Source organism: Elgaria multicarinata, chromosome 9 (genome assembly GCF_023053635.1).
Source record: "Elgaria multicarinata webbii isolate HBS135686 ecotype San Diego chromosome 9, rElgMul1.1.pri, whole genome shotgun sequence".
Taxonomy (NCBI): domain Eukaryota; kingdom Metazoa; phylum Chordata; class Lepidosauria; order Squamata; family Anguidae; genus Elgaria; species Elgaria multicarinata.
In genome coordinates this window covers 25,308,389-25,332,451 of record NC_086179.1, presented here as the reverse complement: position 1 = coordinate 25,332,451, position 24,063 = coordinate 25,308,389, and the positions used below count along the sequence as shown (strand labels likewise).

Below are 24,063 nucleotides of genomic sequence, written 5' to 3'. Positions count from 1 at the left end.
AATTTCCTGTTCCATAAAACTCTTAGGAGAAGGCCACTGAGAATAAATGAGTCTTTAGGGCTCTTCTGAGGACCTCCAAAGTCAGGCTGTGATGTACTCCAGCTAGTAATGAGTTTCTTAAGCATGGTACTACCACCAAAAAAGTCTTATTCCCTGTGCCCACCAGCCAGATGTTTTCCAATCTTGCAGTAATACTGGGATGCAGTCTTCTAAACAGTGGGTTAGAGTGTTTAGGAAACTCTCTAGGAAACACTGGGTAGTCCAGATCATGAACAATAGAAATGCAGCTTGAAATAGATCTGGTAAACTTATTGCTAGGTGGGAGAGCAGAAATGGAAACTATGAGCAGACGTTATGTACTACTATAGAAAACATTGGCATAGTAGAAGCGGTTCAAAAGAAAGGCATTTCTATTGCCTTATGATGTAAATGTGTTTGTAATGGTTGGTTGGTCTATTGCTTTGGTATATCCAAAGAGGTAGGAAAATCTAGACTAACACTGCTTAGTTTCTGACATGGTATTGGAATTTCCATCAATCTCTGTTACAGTGGTAAATGCACATGCATACAAGTGATTGAGGGGGATGTCATGTCATAAGTCACTCTGCCTGATGTCACATTGTGCCCTCCCCCCGCTTCCTATGTAGTATGAAAATAATACTGAACTATATAATAGAATCATAGAACAGTAATGCTGGAAGGGGCCTTTAAGGCCATCGAGTCCAACCCCCTACTTGATCCCAGGTTTATCTCACGGTTATCATAAGCCATTTGTTTTTATTTTCTCTTATAACTTGTTTCAGTCTGCAATGGACATCAACAGTGGACCATGTTATAGCACCCACCCTGCCAGTTGGAAATATGGGGGTATGAATAGTTTGGCCAACTTACAGGGTTGTCATAAGATACTCTGAATATCACATCACCCACCCCTCCATGGCACTATGAACTTAACGGCAGCAGTGAAACACATTTCTCATCCCAAAAAACCTTCTTCAGAGTATTGGGAATGAGCCCTGTGCTCATGTACTTCTTCCTCTCTTCCTATATTTGGCTTAACAATTAGTTAGATTAAACCATGATTTGCCATTGCAGCTGGAACTGGCAAATTGATTTGAACAAACCGGAAAGCTACTTGTTAAGCCAAGAGCAAGAGGGAAGAGGAGGCAGGACAGCACTTGTGAGCACAGGGCTCATTTGCAGTCATGGTTTGGAGGGTCAGAAACATTACTTTAAAAATAGTTAAATTGTTTTTTTTTAAATTGAAATGAGAGACAATGGTGCTGAATTTCTACACTTGTCTTCTATGACAGCTGTTACTCCTCTTTTAAGAGATAATTAAGGTTTCAAAAATAACCAGGAAATCTGGTCTGAAAAGGGGGAAAAACTGACTGCTATGAGCATTGTTCTCTTTTGATTTTGGTATGGCATAGTCATTGATGGGAGCAATTAATGCTAATGAACCAGGCCTGATGGCTTGCGGACTGGCTAAGAGGTTTCTAGGAGCAAGTAGCCTTTAGTTTTCAGGATTCTGACTTGGCTTTAGGGCTAACATGGCCTACTTTCATGCTTGCTTCTGTGCCCCAGTAACACAAGCTATACATTTGTAAATAAAAGTAACAATTTCCTAGCACCATAGGGCTCTTTTCTGAAGAGGAAACGTACCATCTGAAGGCTGCTCTGAGTTTCTATCCATTTGGGGAAGGAATAGGTTGAACCAATAGATCAGCCTTCCCCAACCTAGTGTCCTCTAGATGTTTTGGACTACAACTCCCAGGATTCCTGACCATTGGCCATGTTAACTAGGGCTGATGGGAGTTGAAGTCCAAAACAACTAATGGGCACCAGGTTGGGGAAGGCTGGACTAGACTGAAGCATGCTCTTCTCTTCCTGACCACATGCCATTTCTGCTGGTTATTTTTGTCCTCTCTCCTATGAAATGCAACAGGCCTAAATAGCAGAATATGGTTGTTTCATTTGAAATTGATCACTTGATTCCAAGAGGTTTAGGCTTCATTCATCTTTAAAATGATGTTTCTTGTCCACGTTGACTGGTTTTCTGAGCTATTTGGAAATAATTGTAGAGTTTGAAAAGTGTAGAAAAGGACAACTAAAATGATCAAGAGGCTGGAGCAACTCCCCTATGAAGAAGGGTTACAGCATCTGGGACAGTTTAGTTTAGAAAAATGGTGAGTACGGGTAGACATGGCAGAGGTGTACAAAACCATGCATGGTGTGGAGAAAGTGAACCGGGCGACATTTCCCCCACCCTCTCTCATAATACTAGAAGCTAGGGCCATCTGATGAAGTTGATCAGTTGGAGATTTAGGACAGATAAAAGACAGTACTTCTTCACACAGTGCATATTAAATGATGGAATTCACTTCTGCAAGATGCAGTGATGGCCACCAATTTGGATGGCTTTAAAAGGGGATTTGGCAAATTCAGGGAGGATAAGGCTATCAATGGCTACTGGTCCCGATGGCTATATGCTGCCTCCAGCAACAGAAGCAGTATGCCTATGTGCACCAGTTGCTGGGGAACATGGATGGGAGGGTGCTTTTGCACTTACGTCCTGATGGGCAGCTGGCTGGCCACCTTGTGAACAGAGTGCTGGACTAGATGGACCTTGGTCTGATCCAGCACAGTTCTTCTTTTATGTTCTTAGTTGATAAACTGGGTAAGAGTGAAGCAGCCCTTCACTAGCTGGAAACTGCAGAGCTTTGATGTTGTTTCTGCCGTAAGGTTAAAATGTTGTAAACCGCCCAGAGAGCTTCGCCTGTGGGGCGGTATATAAATGTAATAAAACAAATAAATAAATAATGGGGGTGTTTGGAAGCACTGAACAAAAGCCATGGGTATAATTGCTTCACACTTCCTCTGTGGATGTTGTCATTGCACTACAAAAGTCCATTGACTTTTCTAGGTGACGATAGCTCAGCCAGCTTGTAAATTTACAAAAATGCTATCTGTCTTACCTCCTGCCTACTAATTGGAAACTTACTGTATTAACTATCATTGCTTTTAGTACGTAGTAGAGATACTTGCTTGGCATCGTCTTTATTCTCTTTGGAGCACAAGGTGAAAACTCTTTTCATTTGCCTGAGTGTCTTAAGTTCATGCTTTATTTGTTTTTCACGTTAGACTTGGGAGATAATTCTGCTGCAATTGGCTGGGGGCAGTGGGAGGGAGTTAGTGTGTGTGTGTGTGTGTTTAATTTTTTTTTTTTACATGCTGCTCTGCGTGCCAAGGCTGCAGCTAATACATGTTTTAATAAATAATATAATATTATAAATGAACTGAATATATTGCTTGTAGTTAAAGTTCGTGAGAGCACTAGTATTTATGGAACTGCTCACTGCCTCTAGCAACAAGGGTTGGGGGGTTGATGAATAGGGTGTGGGGCATGAAGCTTATTGCTGAGTTTGTGGATCTCTGAATTTGGGCCATAGCTATAAGCGCAACTGCTGAATATAGAGAACACCTTGCCCTCATACTAGCCCTTTGGCAATGCTTTACGCATGCAAACAGTTGGATCAATATTTACATTGGATCAAAATTGCTGACAGATCTGGACTTCCCTGCCCTCACCTTCACAGAGCCGTCCCCCCCAGCCCCCTGAAAATGCCAAACAGTCAGGAGACCCTTCTGAATGGGCTGAGCTGTGGTTTGGTGGGGAGGGACGATCCCCAAAAATCAGCCAGAGGGACCTTCTGAGAGTAGAGCTCTTCCTTCCTCTTCAGGAAGGCAGATCATGGATCCAACCGAAACTTTTTTCCTTTCATGGATTTCCTTTCATATCGATTGGGGAGACTTGGATGCAAAACAGAGAAACTGGGTAATTTTGTGCACTTAAATATGATTTACATTTAAATATTTAGGAATACTAATTGAGAGATATGGCAGGAATTCCTGTGGATGACTTCGCTGTGCGTTTACTTCCCCACTGCCATGCATCACCCAAAGCCTTCCTTTCTCAGCCTTTCCTAGGTGCTCGGGTAGGTTGGGAACCATTTCATAGGAATAGGCTCTCTTGAGTCTTTGCCCAGAAGTCATTACATGATGGTGGAAAAGGCACTGTGGGCATTTCCCTTAAAATAAATGTGTGCTTGTGCACAGAGGTTCTCTGAACATGTGTGGATAAGATGGAGCAGGGCTGTCCAATTCATTTCAGTGCGAGGGTTGGTTTTTAACTAGTACTTAGTAAAATTACTGCAATTAGTCAATAGTCTGTCATGCTTGTAAAAAAAATGCTCCTGTTTCTTAACACCCATGATTTATTCCTTTGAATTTGAAGAGCAAACATTATGTTAAAGGAAGTGCTAATGCCTCTAAGGAAAACTTTGATAAATATTCCAATTAGGCATGAATTGGAGTAATATATTATTTATGCGTTCTCTCGCTTAGGAAGCCTGTTTCTGTTTGTCCCATTATTTTCACTAAAGGTTTCTTATTGACAGAGTTTCTCTTGTTGCTTAGTTTGAATTTCTCCTGATTGATTCTTCATCTGAAATCAATTTTCCGTAGCGCGAGAAAAGCTACTGTGGCAATAATGTGTTAGTAAGAGCAAACAAGTTCTGTGCCTGCAAAGAGTAGGATAAGCAGAGAAGAGGGAAAAGGCCTGAAGTAAATTGTTCTGAAATAAGCCAAATAATGGGTGGTGTATTAACTGCATGTTGTTTGAGTTGAATCAAAATGAGTGTCACGTGGCCATATGACACTCTAGAGCCCAGACTAAATCGAGCGAGCTTCCGTTTGTCCTTTGGTTTTCATGCCCCTGACCCCAGCCGCTCCTAGGCACAAGCAAGCTCCTGTTGGGCTTTTACCAGCCAGGCCTTTACTCCCTGGGAAATGGAAGTGGTGGTTCTCCTCTCCAAACCCAGAGCACTTCAGGCTACATGCATTCCAATCGGAATGCCTCTGCTGTAGAGCGAACAACTCCCAGAGACTCATGTTACTGGCTCCTGTTCTTTGCCCCTTAATTATATAACACCTAGAGCCCAATTTTAATGAATCTTGGGGGAGTTTATTTGGAAAGAATGGTTAGATGGAGTAAGGTGAATCAGTAAGGCAGGCGCATGCACAAGCTCAGGTGCCCAGCCACAGAATGCGGAGGCTAGAGTGGCATAGTGTGCACGCGTAAGGATGGGTGGATGGATGTTTATAATAATAGTTGGACAATATGTGCTGGCCAGCTGGGCAATTACATTATATCACTCACAAGTGAGGCTGGAGGAAATGCTTTCAGTTACTCAATATGAATGGGTTCGGACAATGAGTGTTGGAATGAAGACTGGGCTTATTTTCCCCGGTCTGCACTTGCCAATCATGCACCTGCCATTTCTTTAATTATCCTTGCTGCAGCGCAAGGATACTCCGTACCCTGGCCGAACCTGGCAAGATGCGCTGGGGTTAGGTGGAGGCTTCCAAACCACTCCATAAATCCTACAACAAGCCAAGGATTATGGGGTGGTTTGGAAGCCCCACCCACCCCGTGCACTTTGCCTGTTCAGATGACATGACAACCTGCGCTGCGATGAGGGTGATTAGGTAAATGGTTGGCATGTGATGGGCGGGGAAAAGAAACCATGGTGCCTTCTCTTTTTCCCCGCTGATCATTTGATTCCAGCACAAATACACACACACACACACACACACAAGTTAGGGCTTTGTGTCTTTGGTCAGTTTTGTAGATGAGACATTAATTAATGTTATTTCTTAACACGTGGCACCTGGTTCTTAGTAATGAAGACATAGGAAGAGAAATAACAAAAGCTAATGTGGTCTCAAAATGATGACTTTTAAACAGTATATGTTCCTGACAAGTAGTCCTTTTGAAAAGTTTGGTCTATATATTGTGTGCTAGAGCAGTAATAATAGATTTTTTTAATGCATCCATCCATCTATCTGTCTTTCCTAAACTTCATGCTGTCTAACACCCATTCTTTCCTTTTTGTTTCTCCCCCCACCCTTCCTGATAGTGATAACCTGCTAAGGAGAGCTGCATGCCAAGAAGCCCAGGTAATACCATTTAACAAGATCAAATTAGATTAAAATCCCCTCCTTATCTCACTTGTGCAGGATTCTGGAGATTCTCCCAGCAGGACTCATCTACGTGACTAGCCTGACAAAGGGACTGTCTGTATTCTTTTGCTCAAATACCATGAGGTATTTTTTCCTTCATGCAGGACCTATGCTTTGCACCTAATTATACCTCCAATTCTGTGCCATCACAAATTATTCAGGAGCATCATGAATGTGGATTTTTTTGATTATTCAGTATGACAGTTCTGGAAACTTAATTATCTGTATTGCTTCTGTTAGGTAAATGTATGGGCCAGAGGTGATAGACTGACAACTCTGGAGATTGAAATCCCATTTCATCAACTGACAGAGTGGAGAGCAATTAAGGTGTAGCTTTTTCACTCTGATTGGACCTGGTACTCCAGTACTCATACAAAAGGTGGGAGGGGTGGAAGCTTCCATTTGATTCCTAGTACCTGTGGCCACCAAATTTATTACACCTTTTCTAAAAGCTTGACCATATTGTAAACCATTTAATGTCCTTCTCTTTGACAGTGGTGAAAAATTCCCAGAAATGTTTGATGCCCAAAAGGGAGATTTCTTAATAGACAGTAAGAAAATGATATTTCTTAGACTATCATACTAAACATAGTTATCTGTGGAGCTCACTTAGCCTGCAAATACAATTTATTTATTTATTTATTTTATTGCATTTGTATACCGCCCCATAGCCGAAGCTCTTTGGGCGGTTCACATAAGATGAAAACACTTAAAAACAATATATGAAAAGTAAAAAACCACAAAAACATGCAAAATGCACATACATTTAAAACCACTATAACAACTTTACAAATGATGAGCCAAAACCAGACTCCGGCTCATTACATATTGCTAAATGCCTGGGAGAACAGAAAAGTCTTCACCTGGCGCCAAAAAGATGACAATGTGGGCACCAGGCAGGCCTCGTCAGGGAGATTGTTCCACAGTTGGGGGGCCACCACAGAGAAGGCCCTCTCTCCTGTTGCCACTGACGTGATTCCCTCGGAGTAGGCACCTGGAGGAGGACCTTAGATGTTGACCAAAAAAAAAAGCAAAAAACTCAATTTTGTAGAAAAAAAGTTGGGAAATAAAATCTTTAAGATTCTGCCTGAAAACTGAACCTTTTGAACTAAATAAAAACACACACACATGTATAAATAGATGAGAGTACCCATTTTGGCAAAATGCAAAATTTAAAATACTCTTTGAGTGTTGCCTTCTTTCCAGCTAATAGGTAACACTACCCAATTTTTTAAAAAAACTTTATGAGGATATGAACTGCAAGAGGACGCAGAGCTTTAATCATTAGGATAAACTAAGGCCTAGCTCACACATGCAAACCATCACTTGATGTTGCAGTCAAGGGAAGAACACTTAAATGGCACCACTGCAGATACAAGAGTACATTATTTCAGTCATCAAACATAAAGGAATCAACTGATATAAAACAGGTTTATGGGATATCCAGTAACAGTTGTGTTGGGGGGAAGTGATGTGAAGTGCAAAGAGAAAGTAGTAGTGGTCAAACAGAAAATAAATTTGTCTTAAAATTGGTTTCCAAGTTTCCTACTTTACTCCCCCACTCACACCCACCCCGATTAAAGACTAGTAAATGATTATGAAGGTTTTTGACGTGTGTTCCCCCTCAACCTCTTAATGCATGAGAGCAAAGCCTCCACAAAGAGTGAGTCTGCCAAAAGTGTAATTTGTAGAAGAGACAGGTTGTTTGTTCAGTGCAGGCAAATATATCACTCCCCCTATCAAGTAAATAATTAGATATTTCTAACAGCTGTAACAGATCAGAGAATTATAAATGCAGACAGTCATTTTTCCTGATTCCCTCAAGAACGCAAAAGTAATAGAATTAATCACTGATTTTCCCATCTGTTCTTTAGATAACATGTCAGTTTGATTTTCTCTGTCCTTTGCCCCCATGAATCACTGTTTCTCACCTACCTTCTGCCTTCTCTTTCCCACTGCAGTAAAAGAAGTAGAATTTAATGCTCAACTTTGTTCTAACACATTTTAAATTCTCTGCTCTAATAATCTCACTGATGTTGATAATTGCTATGAATTGTTGCTTTGAAAAGCTACAGAGCTCTTGTATTAATACGGTTGTTTCAGCTGCCTCGTTTTATACCTTGCCACCAAAAGCATTGAGAATAAATTCATTGATTACTGTTATTAGTTATATTTTCCTAGGGCTTACCCTTATTATTCAGCTTGCATCAAAGTGAGGCAGATAAATCACAGTAGAGCATGCCATAAATGTATAGGGTGTGCATTGTTCACAATGGAATTAACGACATGTACCCAGTTCTTTGCAGTTCTATGTGCAAAACGTCAGTCTGCCTCCATCTTTTAGATTTGCAGCTGAAGGATTTAACAGAAGTCTGTATTAGGCATGTTGCAGACCTTAAAGGTTGCCTTTGCTGGCTGCTAGCTGGGAAGGGGCAGAGAAAAACAATCTGTGTTTCTCCTCACAGAGCCAGTTCCTCTATGTGGTTGAGGAGGTGTCCATTAACTACCAAAATAGCATAAGAGGTGCCAGTGTCATGTTTCACTGCCAAAAGCAGAAAAGAATTTTGATTATTATGTAACAGGTAATTCCCATTTGATTATTTTCTAAGAGTTAACTCCCACTTTCTCTTCTTTGTTAGGTGTTTGGCAACCAGATTATTCCTTCCAGTGTGCAGATAAAGAAAGCAACAGTATTTCTCAACCCTGCAGCTTGTAAAGGGTAAGGTTCCCCGTAATATTTTCCCACCCTCCTGGTATTGTTTCTTTACATCTTCATTTGTGGGGGCAATTTGTGTGAATCAGAGTCTTACACCCTATCGTCCCCAAACCTAGCGTTATCAAACTTAAGCTGTTTGCCTTATAGATAATGCATTGTAGATAAGAAACCATAATTAAATTGGGCACTCATTACATTTCGTAAAGCAAATCTCCACATTAAGGTCATCTATATTTATTCTCACTATTGTTGGGATGTAAGTTCCACCCAAACGGAGGTACTGAGCTGTTGGCGAAGCTGACTCGATGCCCCTAAAACTACTTTGTGCTTCTCTCTTCCGGTTGTGCTTCTGTTTTAGTGCTAGCGAATGGCCAGCTTGTGCTAAAGCTGTTTTAAGGTCAAAGATTTAGCTGAAGTATTGCTTCGAAGCAAATAGGGTCTTCTGTCTATGAATGGGCCTCCCCCTGATAGGCTTCATATCCTGTAAATTACAGCCGGGCAAGATTTTTATTTATTTATTTGTAATACATATATACCACTTAATATAATGAAATCTCCGCACAGTTTTGATATACTTCCATCTTTCCATAGAAAACTGGCACGCCAGGAAGAAGGGTTCTAGCCAAGCCTCTCTGCTGTGCCAGTTTTCTAAGGCTGCTTCCAGACAGCGGCTTCTAGCGTTTTTAAGGGAGTCACACTGAGAGCCAATGCGGAGTAATGGTTTAGACCGTTGGACTGAGACTCAGGAGACTTCGATTGAATTCCCCACTTGACAATGAAGCTCAACAGGTGTCTTTTGGGCCAATAAGTGACTCTCAGCTTAACCTACATCACAGGGTTGTTGTGAAGATAAAATGGAGAGGTGGAGGAACATGGGCTCCTTGGAGGAAATGGGGGATATAAATGTAACAAATAAATAATAAATTATTGTTCTTTTGCTCTTAGCTACTATCAGGGATGTTGCATGTTCTCTGTGTGTTTATCCTGTTAAATTCCATCCATGACAGTAAGTGTGACATAGCTGGTTTGGGTGAGCAAGATGAAGGTCCGGTTCTCTTGAGCAGCCATTAGAGAAAGAAGAAGATCTTAGTAATTTAAACCCCCCTTCCTCCCACACACAATAATTTATTAAGTACTTAGCACTCTTTCATTTAAGCATGATCACCCTTTACTGTCCATGAAATGTTAAAACAACAAAGTATTTAACATTTGTTTTGGATTGAAATTGTTTAATTAGGAAAAAAGTGGCGGTGATTGGAAGGGCTCTCAAAAATAATAATTAGCAGTATAGTGTGTTTACACTGTAACAGTTTTATTTAAGCAGTTTTTCACTAATATTTTATTAGTTAAAATGAATTGGAAATGTTTTAATTAGGGGGGGAAATCCTTGCTAAAATGGCGGTGACCGGAAAGGTTTTTCTTTTATTAAATTAGCATTATGTTGTAATAGCAGTATAACACTGTTTCATTTAAGCAGCATTTTGCATAGCCAGAAATTGGTGCTATATTTAATTATAGCAGTAATTAAAAGGATGATTTGGGGGGAAAATGAGTGTATAAGACAGTGCCCACTGCAAAGATTATAGTGACAGTGTGCTGAGCTGTTTACCTGCCTGATAAATCACTGCCCATATCAAAACTGTGCTTCTTAAAAGAGACAGAAGAGTAGCATTAAGGGTATCTAAGGCTGTGGAAATTACGCTATGCACCCATCCTTCTCAAAGTCAGACTTTCTGCGGTAAGAAAAAAGATGGAAGAAGCATTAGGAAAACTCAGAAGAATTATAAATGGGTAACGATCCTGTGTGAACCCCCCATAAAATATGAGTGAAACATGGTGATTCCACCCTTAAGCCTAGTGTGGAATGCAGAAAACTGTTGACATACAGAGGTGAATCCTATTATGCCCCCAGTCTGAAGTACGGCCTATACATGCAGCAAACTGAAATGAAAGAATGGACTAAACCATTCAAACTGCAGATAAGAGACCACATTTTAAAATGCTTCTCTACCTGCAAATAGAAAACCTGAGCAACAGGAAACAGGCAGGAGTAGAACTTTTCTTCCTTCCGGGCTACCTTTCTGAGTGCAGGGATTTTTTTTTTTACATGGGATAGTGGTAAAACGTATGTCCCACCTGTAGCTTGAAGTGGTACAGTGTATTCTACGCCTCATTCCACTGCATGTAGAGTCCCAGCTTCAGTCTGAAGTGGGACAGGCCAGAAACAGATACACCCCACTTGCTGTCTCTGAGAACTGGGCAGTTGTATGGTTCCCATTCAGTTCTGCAAACTGAGACACAATTAAGAACTGTACAATCACTTTTCACTCCAGGCTGTGGGATCACCAAGGCCGGGGTGAACTTTAACACCCTCACCCCCATGGTGTCCCTGAGTGCGCACTTTTTTCTTCTCCCATATCAATGTATGACAGCCACTCATTCTTACGAGGACGAGGAAAGCAGTGCACCTGTCAACAAACTTATGATAAACATGAAAGGGGCCCCTGACTCTCAATGGTTTGGCCTCCAATAAAGACTTCACATGGGGAAACGTTTCTCTTCAATCTGCAGCTTCTCCTTCCATATATATCACACTTGTGATGGGCATTTGACTGTCTCCTTAGCCTAAACTGAAAACATATTTTTGTTAGGATATAAGTCTTACAAACTGCGCATCTTTGAAAAATGTCCCTTATTTATAATCTCCTTTTGTATTCCCTGGATGCTATAAATTATTTTTGCAGAATAATTTATAATTAATAGCATGGCTATTTATTATGCATTAACGGGCATAAAAATGCATGAGAACATTACCAAAACAAGGTCAGGTAAAGTTTTTGGTCGCAATGTTACTGAATAATCAAGTAATATTTCCCCTTAAATGTAGAATTTGCATCCTATCAACCAAGGGCTAGTATTCTATAGCTCATTAGCTGGGTGATAATACATAATTTGCTTTAGGGCTTATTTGGGTGTCTTTTGAGGGGAAACAACCTGGAAAGTTTCTAAAGTTACAATAGAAAAGTGGTGTTAATGTTTAGAGTAGAGGATGAGGACTGGGGAGATGCAGCCATGAAGCTATGTGGGCCACTTGCTATCTACCCCCCCAGGGTAAGGGTAACCTTCCCCCTCAAGGGTGGTTGTGAGGATGAAATGGGAGCTGGGGTGGGGAGAACCATACATGCTACACAGCATCTTGGTGGAAAGAAGGGATATAAATGTAATGTAATAGAAGAGAAATGGGGTTGCCTAAGAAATGTAGGGTATTCAACAAAACCTAAACTTTTAAATTGCCTAACAAGTGAATATTGTACTAAGTGCCATGCTGGATCAGACCAAGGCTCCATGTAGTCCAGCATTCTGTTCACACAGTGGCCAACCAGCCGTCGGACAGGGACCAACAAAGCAGGACACAGTGCAACAGCACCCTCCCACCCATGTTCCCCAGCAACTGGTGCACACAGGCTTACTGCCTCGAATGCTGGAGTTAGCACACAACCATCAGGGCTAGTAGCCATTGATAGCCTTCTCCTCCAGGAACTTATCCAACCCCCTTTTTAAAGCATTCCAAATTGGTGGCCATCACTACTTCTTGTGTGACTAGGGTATCGTCATCTGGAAGTAAGCCTTGTTGAATTCAGTTTGATCTGAATTCTGAACATTGCTTATAATGGAGCTGTAAAATGTTTACATCTAAAGGTGTGGCATTATTATTCCTTCTCCTTTCTTAACTGTTGGGGTAAAAGCCATTTCCCCTTCTTATTTCAGTTTTTCTTTTCTGCGTCCTCATAGAGTACAATCTTTAGGGTCCTTCTGTACACCACAATGCAGGAGCTTGCAGGACAATTTTTTGTGATTTAGGTTTCTTGGGGAGAAGTAAATTCAGCCCCATCCAAGCATTGTTTCTTCCAGTTGACTGTTCCTGCCCCCCTGGGGGCCCTTGTAAGTCAGTCTTGCAATGTGTAGGAATGCTTCTACACATAGCTGTTTCTGGGCATCAAAAGAGTGCTCATTCCATTAAGGGCCAAACTAAATGTGATGTGAATTGCATGGAAGCTATTCCTATACACTTTTAAAACATGTAAATAGGTGCTGGGGGTTAGAGTCGATCTGGATCAGGACTGTAGTATGCAGGGCAGAGTACTGCCTGGGATTGATAGCAGCTCTGGAGGGTTGGTTTTGATCAGGATCACTGTGTGGGATAAAGAGTTAACACTCTGGGGCTTGGCCAGTCCCCAACCTTGCGTCCAACTTCCCCATCACCTCCTGCACGGGGACTAAGCCAGGACTAGTGCAAGGTGGGACAATTCCTGCAGACTGTGTACCCAGTTCTGTTCCTCCCCCGACCTCTGGAAATGTGTTCATTGCATTTCCCCTACAGAAGGTGGAACAGAACCATGTGTGCTGCCCTGAGATCCTCTGGGGAAGGGCGGGATAAAACTATAATATCATAAAACACACACTGAACATTCTCTGAGTCTAACATTGTCCAGCGTTCATCCTTCCGCCCCCTCATTCCCACTCGTTTCCTTCACTCGTGAGGAAGGAAGGCTTCATTGCTTACACATATCTTACCACTGAGAACTTATACTGATTGCTCATTCTGCATACAAAAACCTAATGCCAGTCACATACCGATAAAATACGACTCTTCCCTCTAGGCGACAGCTTTCATTTGGTTCCTTCAGCTGCTAGAATTTGCTAGGGATGTGCTGAACAGCTTATTTTTAGTATGAACGTGACTTTGTTTTTTAACACTGTGGGATGTTTTAAAAAGCAACTTCCATAAAGTGATTTGTCACCTTCTACTTTCTAGCAAAGCCAGGAATCTCTTTGAAAAGAATGCAGCCCCGATTCTCCACTTGTCTGGTTTGGATGTGACTGTGGTGAAGGTAAAGACTGAGAATGGACTTGTGCTTTCTCCTCCTTCCAGTACATATTGGTCAGAATCGACCTATTGCTAGAGGTGAAACTAAAGAGAGCGAGTGCCATGCTCGCACGGAGGGGTATTATTTTTATTATTTTTAAAACAGCGACATTTTTTTAGAGTTGATTCTGTGACTTTCAGTTTTTTGAACAAGGGTGGCGGAAGGTACGTGATGAATCTCGGTGAGAGACACAACGGAGCATTTTGGAGTGTCGGCTACTAATACACGTAGGCAAGCGGAGGGTTTGGTGACTCGCTGTGAAAGATAAATTCTGATGTACAAGAGCTCATAAAATTGCCACAGAACACTTGGGATTGATTAAGAGCAGCTTTTTACACCTTTAATGGCCCTTTGGATAGGAGAATATCCAGCATCGCTGATGGGAGCATTAAAATGGCAGAGAGGAAGAGACAGCTTGGATGGATTAAACAGTTTTGAGATTATATTGTTTTGGTTGTTTAACTTGCCTTGTGGCATGTACTAGCAATAAAGGCTGACCTTTCTCCATTTGTAGGCAGGAGGGAAATGTCCTCTCTCTTGGGGGACCAGGTAGGCAGACCTAACAAGCACTTACTGGGGAGTCAGGCTCTCTCTTTTTCTGAGAAGCTCAATAATGAACCTATGAAGCTACTGATACATTGGGTGAGGTTACTGCCCCATCTAGCCCTGTGTTGTCTACTCCAACAGGTAGCAGCTCTCCAGGGCCTCAAGCAGGAGCTTTCTTCCCAGCCCTGGTACCCAAAACCCTTTAACAGGAGATGGTGATGGTGATTTATTTATATAGAGCCATCAGTGTGCATGGTGCTTTACAGAGTACCTCCTTGTGTGAAAAGCCTGTGTTCTACCTAGGGGTGTGCACGGACCCCCGCAATCCGCTTCGTGGCTCGATCCGGAAAATCCGGATCGGGCCCAATCCTCTTCGCGCCGCTCCGCCCGTCTCCCACTCCGCTCCGTGGAGCGAGATCCGGCTTCGCCACCATCACTATATGGACGGCGGCAGCGGCGCAAGATAAGCCACCCACCCACCCCGCCCCCTTACCTTCCTCCGTCACGGGCTTCAATTGAGGCCCCGGTTGAAGCCGGAAGAGGCCTCGGCCTTCACTTCTGGCTTCAACCGGGGCCTCAATTGAAGCCCGCGGCGGAGGAAGGTAAGCGTCCCTCCTCCCTGCTCCCTTACCTGGCGCCACCACCGCCACATGGATGGTGGCGCCAGGTAGGCCAGGCCCCCGCCCTCTTACCTTCCTCCGTCACAGGCTTCAATTGAGGCCCTGGTTGAAGCCAGAAGAGGCCTCGGCCTTCACTTCTGGCTTCAACCAGGGCCTCAATTGAAGCCCGCGATGGAGGAAGGTAAGTGTCGCTCCTCCCTGCTCCCTTACCTGGCGCTGCCGCCGCCGCTGCTGCATGGATGGCGTCGCCGGCAGCGCCAGATGAGTCCCCCTCCCCCCCCACTTACCTGCAGGCGAAGCTCCGGATTGAGGCGATCCTCTTCGTCTCGATCCGCAGCCCCCCTGACTCTCTTCGCCTCCGAATTAGGCCGCCTCGCTCCTGCTTCTCTGAACCGAAGAGAAGCGGAGCACATCCCTAGTTCTACCAGTGAGCTCTGGATCCTTCCCATTAGTTTGCAAAAATATTGTGTCAATCCAAAGGGTTTTATATTCTAAAATAATAAGCGTTCTCAAGTTAAGCAGGATAGTTGCAAATCCCTCCAGTGCTTTAGGATGTAGAGTGGGCAGGTCAATAGGTGGCACTGTTTGCTTTCAGTAATAAGCTCGCAGAGAATCTGGGCGGAATGGCAACGCAGGGCTTTCAATAAACTATCCATTTGAAGAGGCTCAACCCACCTATTGGCCCCGCAACTTTTCTTCTTCTCCTTTTATTTGACCAAAAAGTGATGGCGCGTTTCAGGTTAAGTACTTATAATTTTAAAATAGTATGGACTATATTTATCTTCGCTGAGTGTAAAGATATATTATAGGAATTTCTCTTGCGCGATGTGCTGTAAGCCAGCCGGCGCGATGGGGGCAGTGGTGGATGTTGCTTTAAGGGCAGGATACACATTTAAAAATAAGTAAATAAAATGATATGTATTGCTGTGTTGCATTATGGATGTAAAATAGATAGACCATAGTTTTTTTGTGTGACAGGCAGTCTTAAAAACCCACAATACGTTTCTGGGCCCTTTTTCTATCTCAGACAGATTATGAAGGGCAAGCAAAGAAGTTGCTGGAGCTGATGGAACACACAGACATGATCATTATTGCCGGAGGGGACGGAACTCTACAAGAGGTACCGTAAGAGTTCTTAGGTGTTCTGCCTGTTTTTCTTTTACTGGCACTTTATTTATTTATTTATTTATTGCACTTATGTACCGCCCCTATAGCCAGGGCTCTCTGGGCGGTTTACAGAAATTCTAAAATTGAGATAAAAACGAGTATACAAAATTTAAAATTCTAAAACACAGAACATACACACATATAAAGCATTAAAAACCGTTAAAAAACCTAAACATGTGGGTGATTAAGATGTGCCGCCATATGCCTGGGCAAAGAGGAAAGTCTAAACCTGGCGCCGGAAAGATAGCAGCGTTGGTGCCAGGCGAGCCTCGTCAGGGAGATCATTCCATAGTCTGGAATTTATCCATATTGGAAGCAGAGAAATGGGGGCTGAATTATAGTATAAAGCTTTTTTTCAGGGAACCTTTGTGCATTGTTAATTTTTGGAGGAGGGGGAGGTGTTCTCAGGTAATCTCAACCCCAAAAGGCGCAGTACACACAGACTACAGTTTGAGGATTATTGTCACTTGTTTGCTGGTCTATGACCGTAATAAATTTTGACAACTTTATTGTCACTTGGCCCCAATCTTTATGTGGTTTGGGCGAGCAAAGAGAATAAAATGTGGTGTGGAGTAGGGAGGGATTCTTGATGGGATGGTTCCCTACCTCAGGTCCCATCCTAGAAGCTTTTTCCAACAACTGGATCTTATTCTTCCTAGTGTGATTCCCACTAAACCATTTGAAACCATATTGTCATTCGGTATAAGTAAAGGAAGCAAAAGTTGTAGGATCCACCAAGGTTTGGTGGTATATCACCTCTTTGCTTTGGGAATTAAGGCAATATCTAGCTCAGTTTGTGCAGCGGCTGTGTGCCAGGGAAAGCTAACATGTTTTTGTTGTTTCAGGTCATAACTGGACTTCTCCGAAGGGCAGATGAGGTAAGGTGTCCCGTCCCCCCCATTGCCTTCTTAACTGCAAAAGCCTAGGCATCCTGTAATCTTTACTATGAGGTTACTTTTTAAGACCTGCTAAGCTTCTTGCAGTTTCACCTGCCTGTCTTTGGCTCTGTTCTTCATAAGGTGGTATACCTGTGCCTACTCTGTGGCAATTCATATTGCAGGTGGTGACTTAGTGATCCTTCATGCAAAACCAATTCCTTTCACATAGAAAAGTCACATGTCAGGAAGAATGCCAGGCTAGAAACCTTCTCCCCAAAATGCTAGTTTTCTGTGTGCGGGGGACTTTTTTATCTGGAGGAACATTCATTCATGTAAGCCCCGAACCTGCAGTATGAACTGGTACAGTTTACTACCTCATTGAGAACTAACCCTTTTTCTTAGGAAATGGCTTCCTAACTGTTTTTCTGAGAAGTTATGTGTAAGCCCAACAGGGAATCCAAATATTTTATTTATTATTTATTGATTGATTGCATTTTTATACCACCCAATAGCTGAAGCTCTCTGGGCAGTTTACAAAAATTAAAACCATGAAAACCATTCAAAATATAAAACAAACAGTATAAAATGCAATATAAAAATGCAACCAGGATAACACTGAGCAGTAATGGAGAAATTAATACAGATTTATAATACAAATTTAAAACAGCAAAGTTAAAATTAAGTTGATAGCCTGTTAAAATGCTGAGAAAATAAAAAGGTCTTTGCCTGGTGTTGGAAAGATTATAATGTAGGTGCCAGGTGAACCTCTCTAGGGAGCTCATTTCACAGCCAGGGTGCCACAACAGAGAAGGTCCTCCTCCTGGTAGCAACCTCTCCACTTCCTTTGGCAGTGGCTCACACAGAAGGACCCCTGAAGATAATCTTAGGGTCTGGGCAGGTACATATAGGAGGAAGCGTTCCTTCAAATGGCCTAGCCCCAAGCTGTTTAGGGCTTTGCATGTTAATACCAGCACTTTGAATCAGGCCCAGACCTGGATTGGCAGCCAGTGAAGCTGGAAAAGGACTGGCGTAATGTGATCTCGTTGTCCAGTCACTGTTAGTAAACGTGCTGCCCTGTTTTGTACCAGCTGAAGTTTCTGGACCATTTTCAAAGGCAGCCCCACGTATAACGTATAAAAACACAACTTTCAAAGGTCCAGGGCCTTATATGTGTTTGTGCAATGCTTTCAAATTTTCCAACCCTCCTCCCCCCCCCCCACACGCATATTCATGTAGACATAAAATTGAGCTCGTTATGGCTGTGTGCGTTTCCTTTTGAAGCAAACTTTGGGTGAAATATATGCACTGGCAAGGGATGTGTTACATCAAGCATTTGAGGCTGATTTTTAATAGAACTGTTTTCCAGCGTGTCTTATCAGAACCTGACCAAAAAAAGGCAATTTAATGATTCAGCTGAAGATCTGAGGAGGCTGTTAGCAACTTGAATTGTGCCTGCTGTACAGAACTACTTTGGGTGCTTATGGGGAGACAAAATTATATTTCCACATCAATGTAAAGAATTATATTTCTCTCTGAAAAATTTTAAGCCTTCAAATCTCTAGAGTTGAAAGGAAATTGGACAAAAGGAATAATATGCGGCAACAGCTTTGCTGCTTAATGGAAGACATTACACACACACACACACACACACACACACACACACCATCTCTTCCCCCCACAACCCACCCCACCCCTGCGATGGAACAATTCCTTTGGTAAACAAACAATGGATCAGTGCTACAGTGGCTTGTACTCTGGCCTTTTCAGTTCAGCTTGTATTCCCTGTGTTAATGAGGAAGGGACTTCCTGCAGTCAATATCTGGGCTGTCATAACAGCAGAATTACCTGATACCTCCTCTCTATGTCCTCCCCTTCTCTCTCTCCCACTCCCTGGTCCCTAGGGTGGCATTTATACTCCAACCACATTAAAGGCCGTGACCCAAGGACTTCTCTCTCTGCCAAGCCAGGCCAGCTTCTGGATTTTGGCAGCCCCCTTCCTAAGGAAGAGATAATCATTTGACCCTTTTATCATCAAGGGGTAGGGGAATAAGAAATGCAGATGATGATGGCCACCAACTGGGGCAGCTTTAAAAGGAGATTAGACAAATTCATGGAGGTTAAGGCTATCAGTGCCTACTAGTCATGATGGCTAGATGTCAGAGGCAGTACGGCTATGAATGCCAGTTGCTGGAGGAACACGAGCAGGAGGCTGCTTTTTCACTCATGTCCTACTTGTTGTGTACCCATAGGCATCTGGTTGGCCACTGTGGGAACAGAATGCTGGCCTAGATAGGCCTTTGGTCTGATCCAGGAGGGCTCTTCTTACCTTCTTAACGCAGACAAGAATCATCTGCTGGATGATTAATCAAGCCAAGCCATGTGCAAAATTCATTTTTTGACCAAAACACACCCACCCACACACACACACACCAAACCCAGTATCTTCCCACTCTTGGTAGTGGAATAACTAAAGAGCACCTTCACCATTCTCTATTCCATTGCTCCCTTTGCATTGCACTGGCCCCGTTCAGAAGACACCATAAACCACGGCTTTAACCACAGTGAATAAGGCTTTTTGCCTTATTCACTGTGGATAAAGCTGTGGTTTAAGGTGTCTTCTGAACAGGGCCACTGCTAGTTAAGACTAAGAGGGGAGTATAGACCATACTATGCCTTTGTTTGAAGGTTTTGTTTACTTATAACAAACCATCTCAGCGGACTCCTTGCCAGCTATGGGGCCCGGGCATCTGCCCTACTTTAATGGTCTCTGGGGCAAGCCGTGCTGCTGGGCTCTGAGAGGGCATGTAAGTGAACCAGCGACTTTGATACAGGACTTAGACATTCTTCATCCTTTGTGTCCTTCCTGTTTGGTCTTGTGGCTGGCATGTGCCTTTTGTATGGGGACACGTGCCCATTGCCGCCCAGAGAGCTCCGGCTATTAGGGGGTATAGAAATGTAATAAATAAATAAATAAATAAATAAAATTGCCCATTGTCTTCTCCCCACTTCCCCAAAGGCTTGCCCATCTCTTGGCCCAGCCCCTTCAGTTTCCATGCAGGGCCCAGACTACTTATTGATGATTGAGGAAGACGTGTTGCCACTTTTTCAGAAATGTCCTCCATCTGCCTTTATGTTTGGCAAGAGCCAGTGGTTGATGAGGGGGGATGAATGAATCCCATGACAGAAGTGCTTCTCTTGAATGTTCTGTCTTTTTTCTGTTTTACTTTCTGTGATAAAATGGTATATTCCAATGTAGTTTGCAGTAATCCCAAATATTAAAAAGCAAAGAAATCTGTGCTGGCCTATGAGGGGGGAAATTGAAAAAAAATCACAGTTGGGCAATACCTTTAATAGACCGACCACAATTCCACAGAAACGTGCAAGTTTTCAAGTTCTCCAGAACCCCTCATCAGGCTAGGTGGACCAAAAAGCAGGGGATGGGGATAGAAACACCAAAGTCCCCAAATTAGCTCAGTTTTTGTGGCCCTGAGGTCAGCAGTTTAGATAGACACAGGGCGTTGCTAGACCTGCCGGGATAAGCCGGCAGGGAGGCGGGGCGATGGCGTGCTGACGTTAGTGCGCGCCGCCCCAGCTTCCAGACGCGGGACGCGCAGGGACATCGGGATCCCTGCAGCGTCTGCCATATTTTTTTAAAGTTTAAAGGGGCCACGTGCGGCCCGAAGACTCCGGACCAGGTAAATCCGGTTTTTTTAAAAACTAAGCCCCCCCAAGACATCCCCCCAGCCCCCCCTGCCCTCCCCATCCCTGTTGCCTGTGCCATCCGCCCTCCCTGTCCCCGGCCTTGCCCGGGTGGTAGCGCCTGCCGCTTCCCCGGGCGGCGGTGCACCCCCTCCACGCCGGGCATTGCCCAGGCAGCGGCGCCCGCCACTCTCTCTCTCACCTGCCCTCCCCCCTTGCCATCCCCGATGCCTGCTCTCCCCCCTCCTGCCGGGTCCGGCCTTTCCCCCCCCGCCCCGATGGGCACAGCGCCGCTGTGCCCAGTCCGCGGCTTTTTGCGGCTACTCGTGAGTAAGAGCAAAAAGCCACGGAAGTCTCTAGATGTTCTGCAGCTCCGGCCTGAGGCCGGAGCTGCAGAAAAGGCGTGCCATAAGCGACTTCGCTTATGGCGCGTTAGAGGAGGCTTCAGTGCGGCCTGGGGCCGGATTCCCCTGTGCGTCATGTGGACGCACAGCAGGGAAAACGGCTCTCAAGGCGGGCTAAGGCCTCGTCTAGCAAGGCCCACAGTCCTGACATAGAGATTTGTAGACTAAATGAATTAATCACTGGGAAGTATTGCAGGTATCAAATTACACATAACAATGCATTTTGGGATAGAGAAGCAATGGCTGATCTCCATTTATATTCTGAAAATATTTTGCATCTTACTGTTCTGCAGATGCTGCTCCCTACCCAAACAGCCTGGCATATACCAGTCGTATAACCTTGGTGTAGTTAACTGCTCTTGCCAGACTGTAATCAGCCCTGTACATATAATCGGTATGTTTATATGTTCATCTGACACCAGCCCATCTGTAAAGGGATGGAAGCCAGAACATGAGATGAGGAAGGGGACTGAGTCTAGAGAGCCTAGTAAAAGAGAGGCGTTATAGGCAACAAGTGATGGAAAGCTACAGAGAAATGAATTGGATTTGCTGAGTCACGCTGCTGCTGCACGCTGCAGTACTCTGCAGAGAGCCAGGGTGTATAGTCATTACCACTGATTTGCTGACACGCATCAAGAAGCAGAGCTTATGATTGTGTGTGTGTGTGTGTGTTTATTCCAGCAACATGGCCCAAATCATACCCAGATTAAGAGAACAATACAAACAGTGACTTCCAGCCAAAAACTTTACAACAGCCAGTATGTCCAGAGAACACACAGCTGCATTTGAACTTCCAAATCCTGTCCAAGCTATGACTCATTGTGTGGCCCAATTAGCAAACCACTTCTGTTCCCCCATCTTGCAGAGACAAAGATAAATGTGCAAATGTGTGCGTTTAAAAGGGGCTATTTAATTGATCTGTAATAATGTTCACGCGGCTTGATTGCCAGAGTGTCATAGAATCATAGAATAGTAGAGTTGGAAGGGGCCTATCAGGCCATTGAGTCCAACCCCCTGCTCAATGCAGGAATCCACCTTAAAGCATCCCTGACAGATGGCTGTCCAGCTGCCTCTTGAATGCCTCTAGTGTGGGAGAGCCCACCACCTCCCTAGGTACTTGGTTCCATTGTTTGTACTGCTCTAACAGTCAGGAAGTTTTTCCTGATGTCCAGCCAGAATCTGGCTTCCTGTAACTTGAGCCCATTATTCCGTGCCCTGCACTCTGGGATGATCAAGAAGAGATCCTGGCCCTCCTCTGAGTGACAGCCTTTCAAGTATTTGAAGAGTGCTATCATGTCTCCCCTCAGTCTTCTCTTATCCAGGCTAAACTTCTGAATGTTCTCCTCCTGGGGTGGCAGGGGTTGGGGTAGTGGTGGTGGTGGAAGGTGCGCTGAATTATTTATTTCCATCTCAAGTGAGCTTTGCTTGCAGACGAAATGAGACCAGAGTGCAGCCGTGCTTCGGATGCCACCTTCCGTCTTTTAGTAGATGGCGGGTTGCTGGCAGACTCCTTACAGGGCTCGGAGAGTGCGTGCCAACCTCTGTGTGTGTAACAATGCGCCTAATGAGTACGGAAGGCTGCTTTGTCGCCAGTTGGCACTTGGAGGGTTGTCCGGAGAGGCTGATGTTCCAAGTCATTATTTATTACTGCTTCTCTTTCAGGATTTGCCTGACTGCTTCATGCAAGGAGTGGTGTGTGTGTGTGCTGGGGTGGGGAGAATGATATCGGGCACAGCTGTGCTCGGCAAAAAGGGAGCTGAATTCAACTGAGGCTGATGTCAGTTTGTTTTGCACTTCTTCCCAGGCAGCTTTCAGTAAGATTCCTATTGGATTCATTCCCCTAGGAAAGACCAGCACCTTAAGTCACACACTTTATCCCGAGGGTGTAAACCAAGTCCAGTAAGTTTGCATTTGTGCGTATTATGAAAACCTGCGTGAGCGTGTTAAAAAGAACAGGATGATGGGGAGGTAGAAATTGGTGCATATTGTGGTAGGAAGGGCTGTCAATCTGATTTTTTTAACATATTTGTACCATTTTAGATACTTTACCTTGGGGTATGTTATGGACCTTTGAGTAAAAGTGTCAAATTTTATATTTGACACTTTATATTTTGTGAACCGCCCAGAGAGCTCCGGCTATTGGGCGGTATAGAAATGTAATAAATAAATAAATAATAAATAAATAAACAAATTTGATATCACATTTGTATCTTGCCCTTCCTGCAAGGTGTTCAGGGCAGCATAGATGAAGGTTGTCTTTGCAGCAGCGCTGTAAGGTAGATTGATCTGAGAGAGTGACTAGCTTCAAATCCCTCAGTAACCTTCATTGTTAATCAGGATTTGTACCTGAGTCCCCAATCTAAGACCTACACTCTAATCCATGGGTAGGTGAACTGGGTGCCCTCCAGATGCTTTGGACTGCAACTCCCATAAGCCCCAGCCGACATGGTTGATGGGCAGGCATTATGAGAGATGTAGGGCACTAGGTTGCCTAACCCTGTTCTGATCCCGCCACACTGGCTCTCACTAAATGCTGGTGTGGCCTGGAGTGATTTCATTAAAATCAGCATTGCTGCTTTACCTGTGGGGTTCATCACGTCAAGCAGTTCAATATAAGCCTGTTCATGACCAGAGCATTGGCCATCTCTCTAAGCTGCCAATGAAGAATGTTGTGCTAGTTGCCTTGGAGAAAATTAAGTTTCTGTTGAACAGAATGCTAATTAGATGGCAAAATAATTATTAATAATTAGATACCGTGAGCAAGAGTGAACAGAAAGACCTTTGTGTGGGAGGAAAAATACATCCGCTAGTGCTGTGGAGTTAGGGGGGCAGGGAGAGGTAGGATGGAAAGATGATGTACCATACCGCAGATTTCAAAAGTGTCTTTGTGGTCTCATTATCCTGGGTCCTCCCCCTTCCTTCCCAAATTTGTCTATTCTCTAAAGCCAGATATGCATTGTATCTTGCATTTAAGATGCAGTTGGATTTTTTTTTAAAACAGGCTTGCATTCTTTCTGAGGA

General features: G+C 43.7%; 1 protein-coding gene across 1 annotated transcript in view; it reads left to right on the top strand.

Annotated features, from left to right (window-relative positions):
* AGK (acylglycerol kinase) overlaps window positions 1-24,063 on the top strand; it is a 46,738-nt gene that overhangs the window by 7,858 nt on the left and 14,817 nt on the right. The window contains exons 2-7 of the mRNA XM_063135053.1: window positions 5,982-6,021; window positions 8,724-8,803; window positions 13,617-13,692; window positions 15,922-16,014; window positions 16,907-16,939; window positions 22,847-22,941. Of these exons, the coding sequence (XP_062991123.1) occupies window positions 5,982-6,021; window positions 8,724-8,803; window positions 13,617-13,692; window positions 15,922-16,014; window positions 16,907-16,939; window positions 22,847-22,941 (417 nt within the window). The remainder of the gene's footprint in view (window positions 1-5,981; window positions 6,022-8,723; window positions 8,804-13,616; window positions 13,693-15,921; window positions 16,015-16,906; window positions 16,940-22,846; window positions 22,942-24,063) is intronic.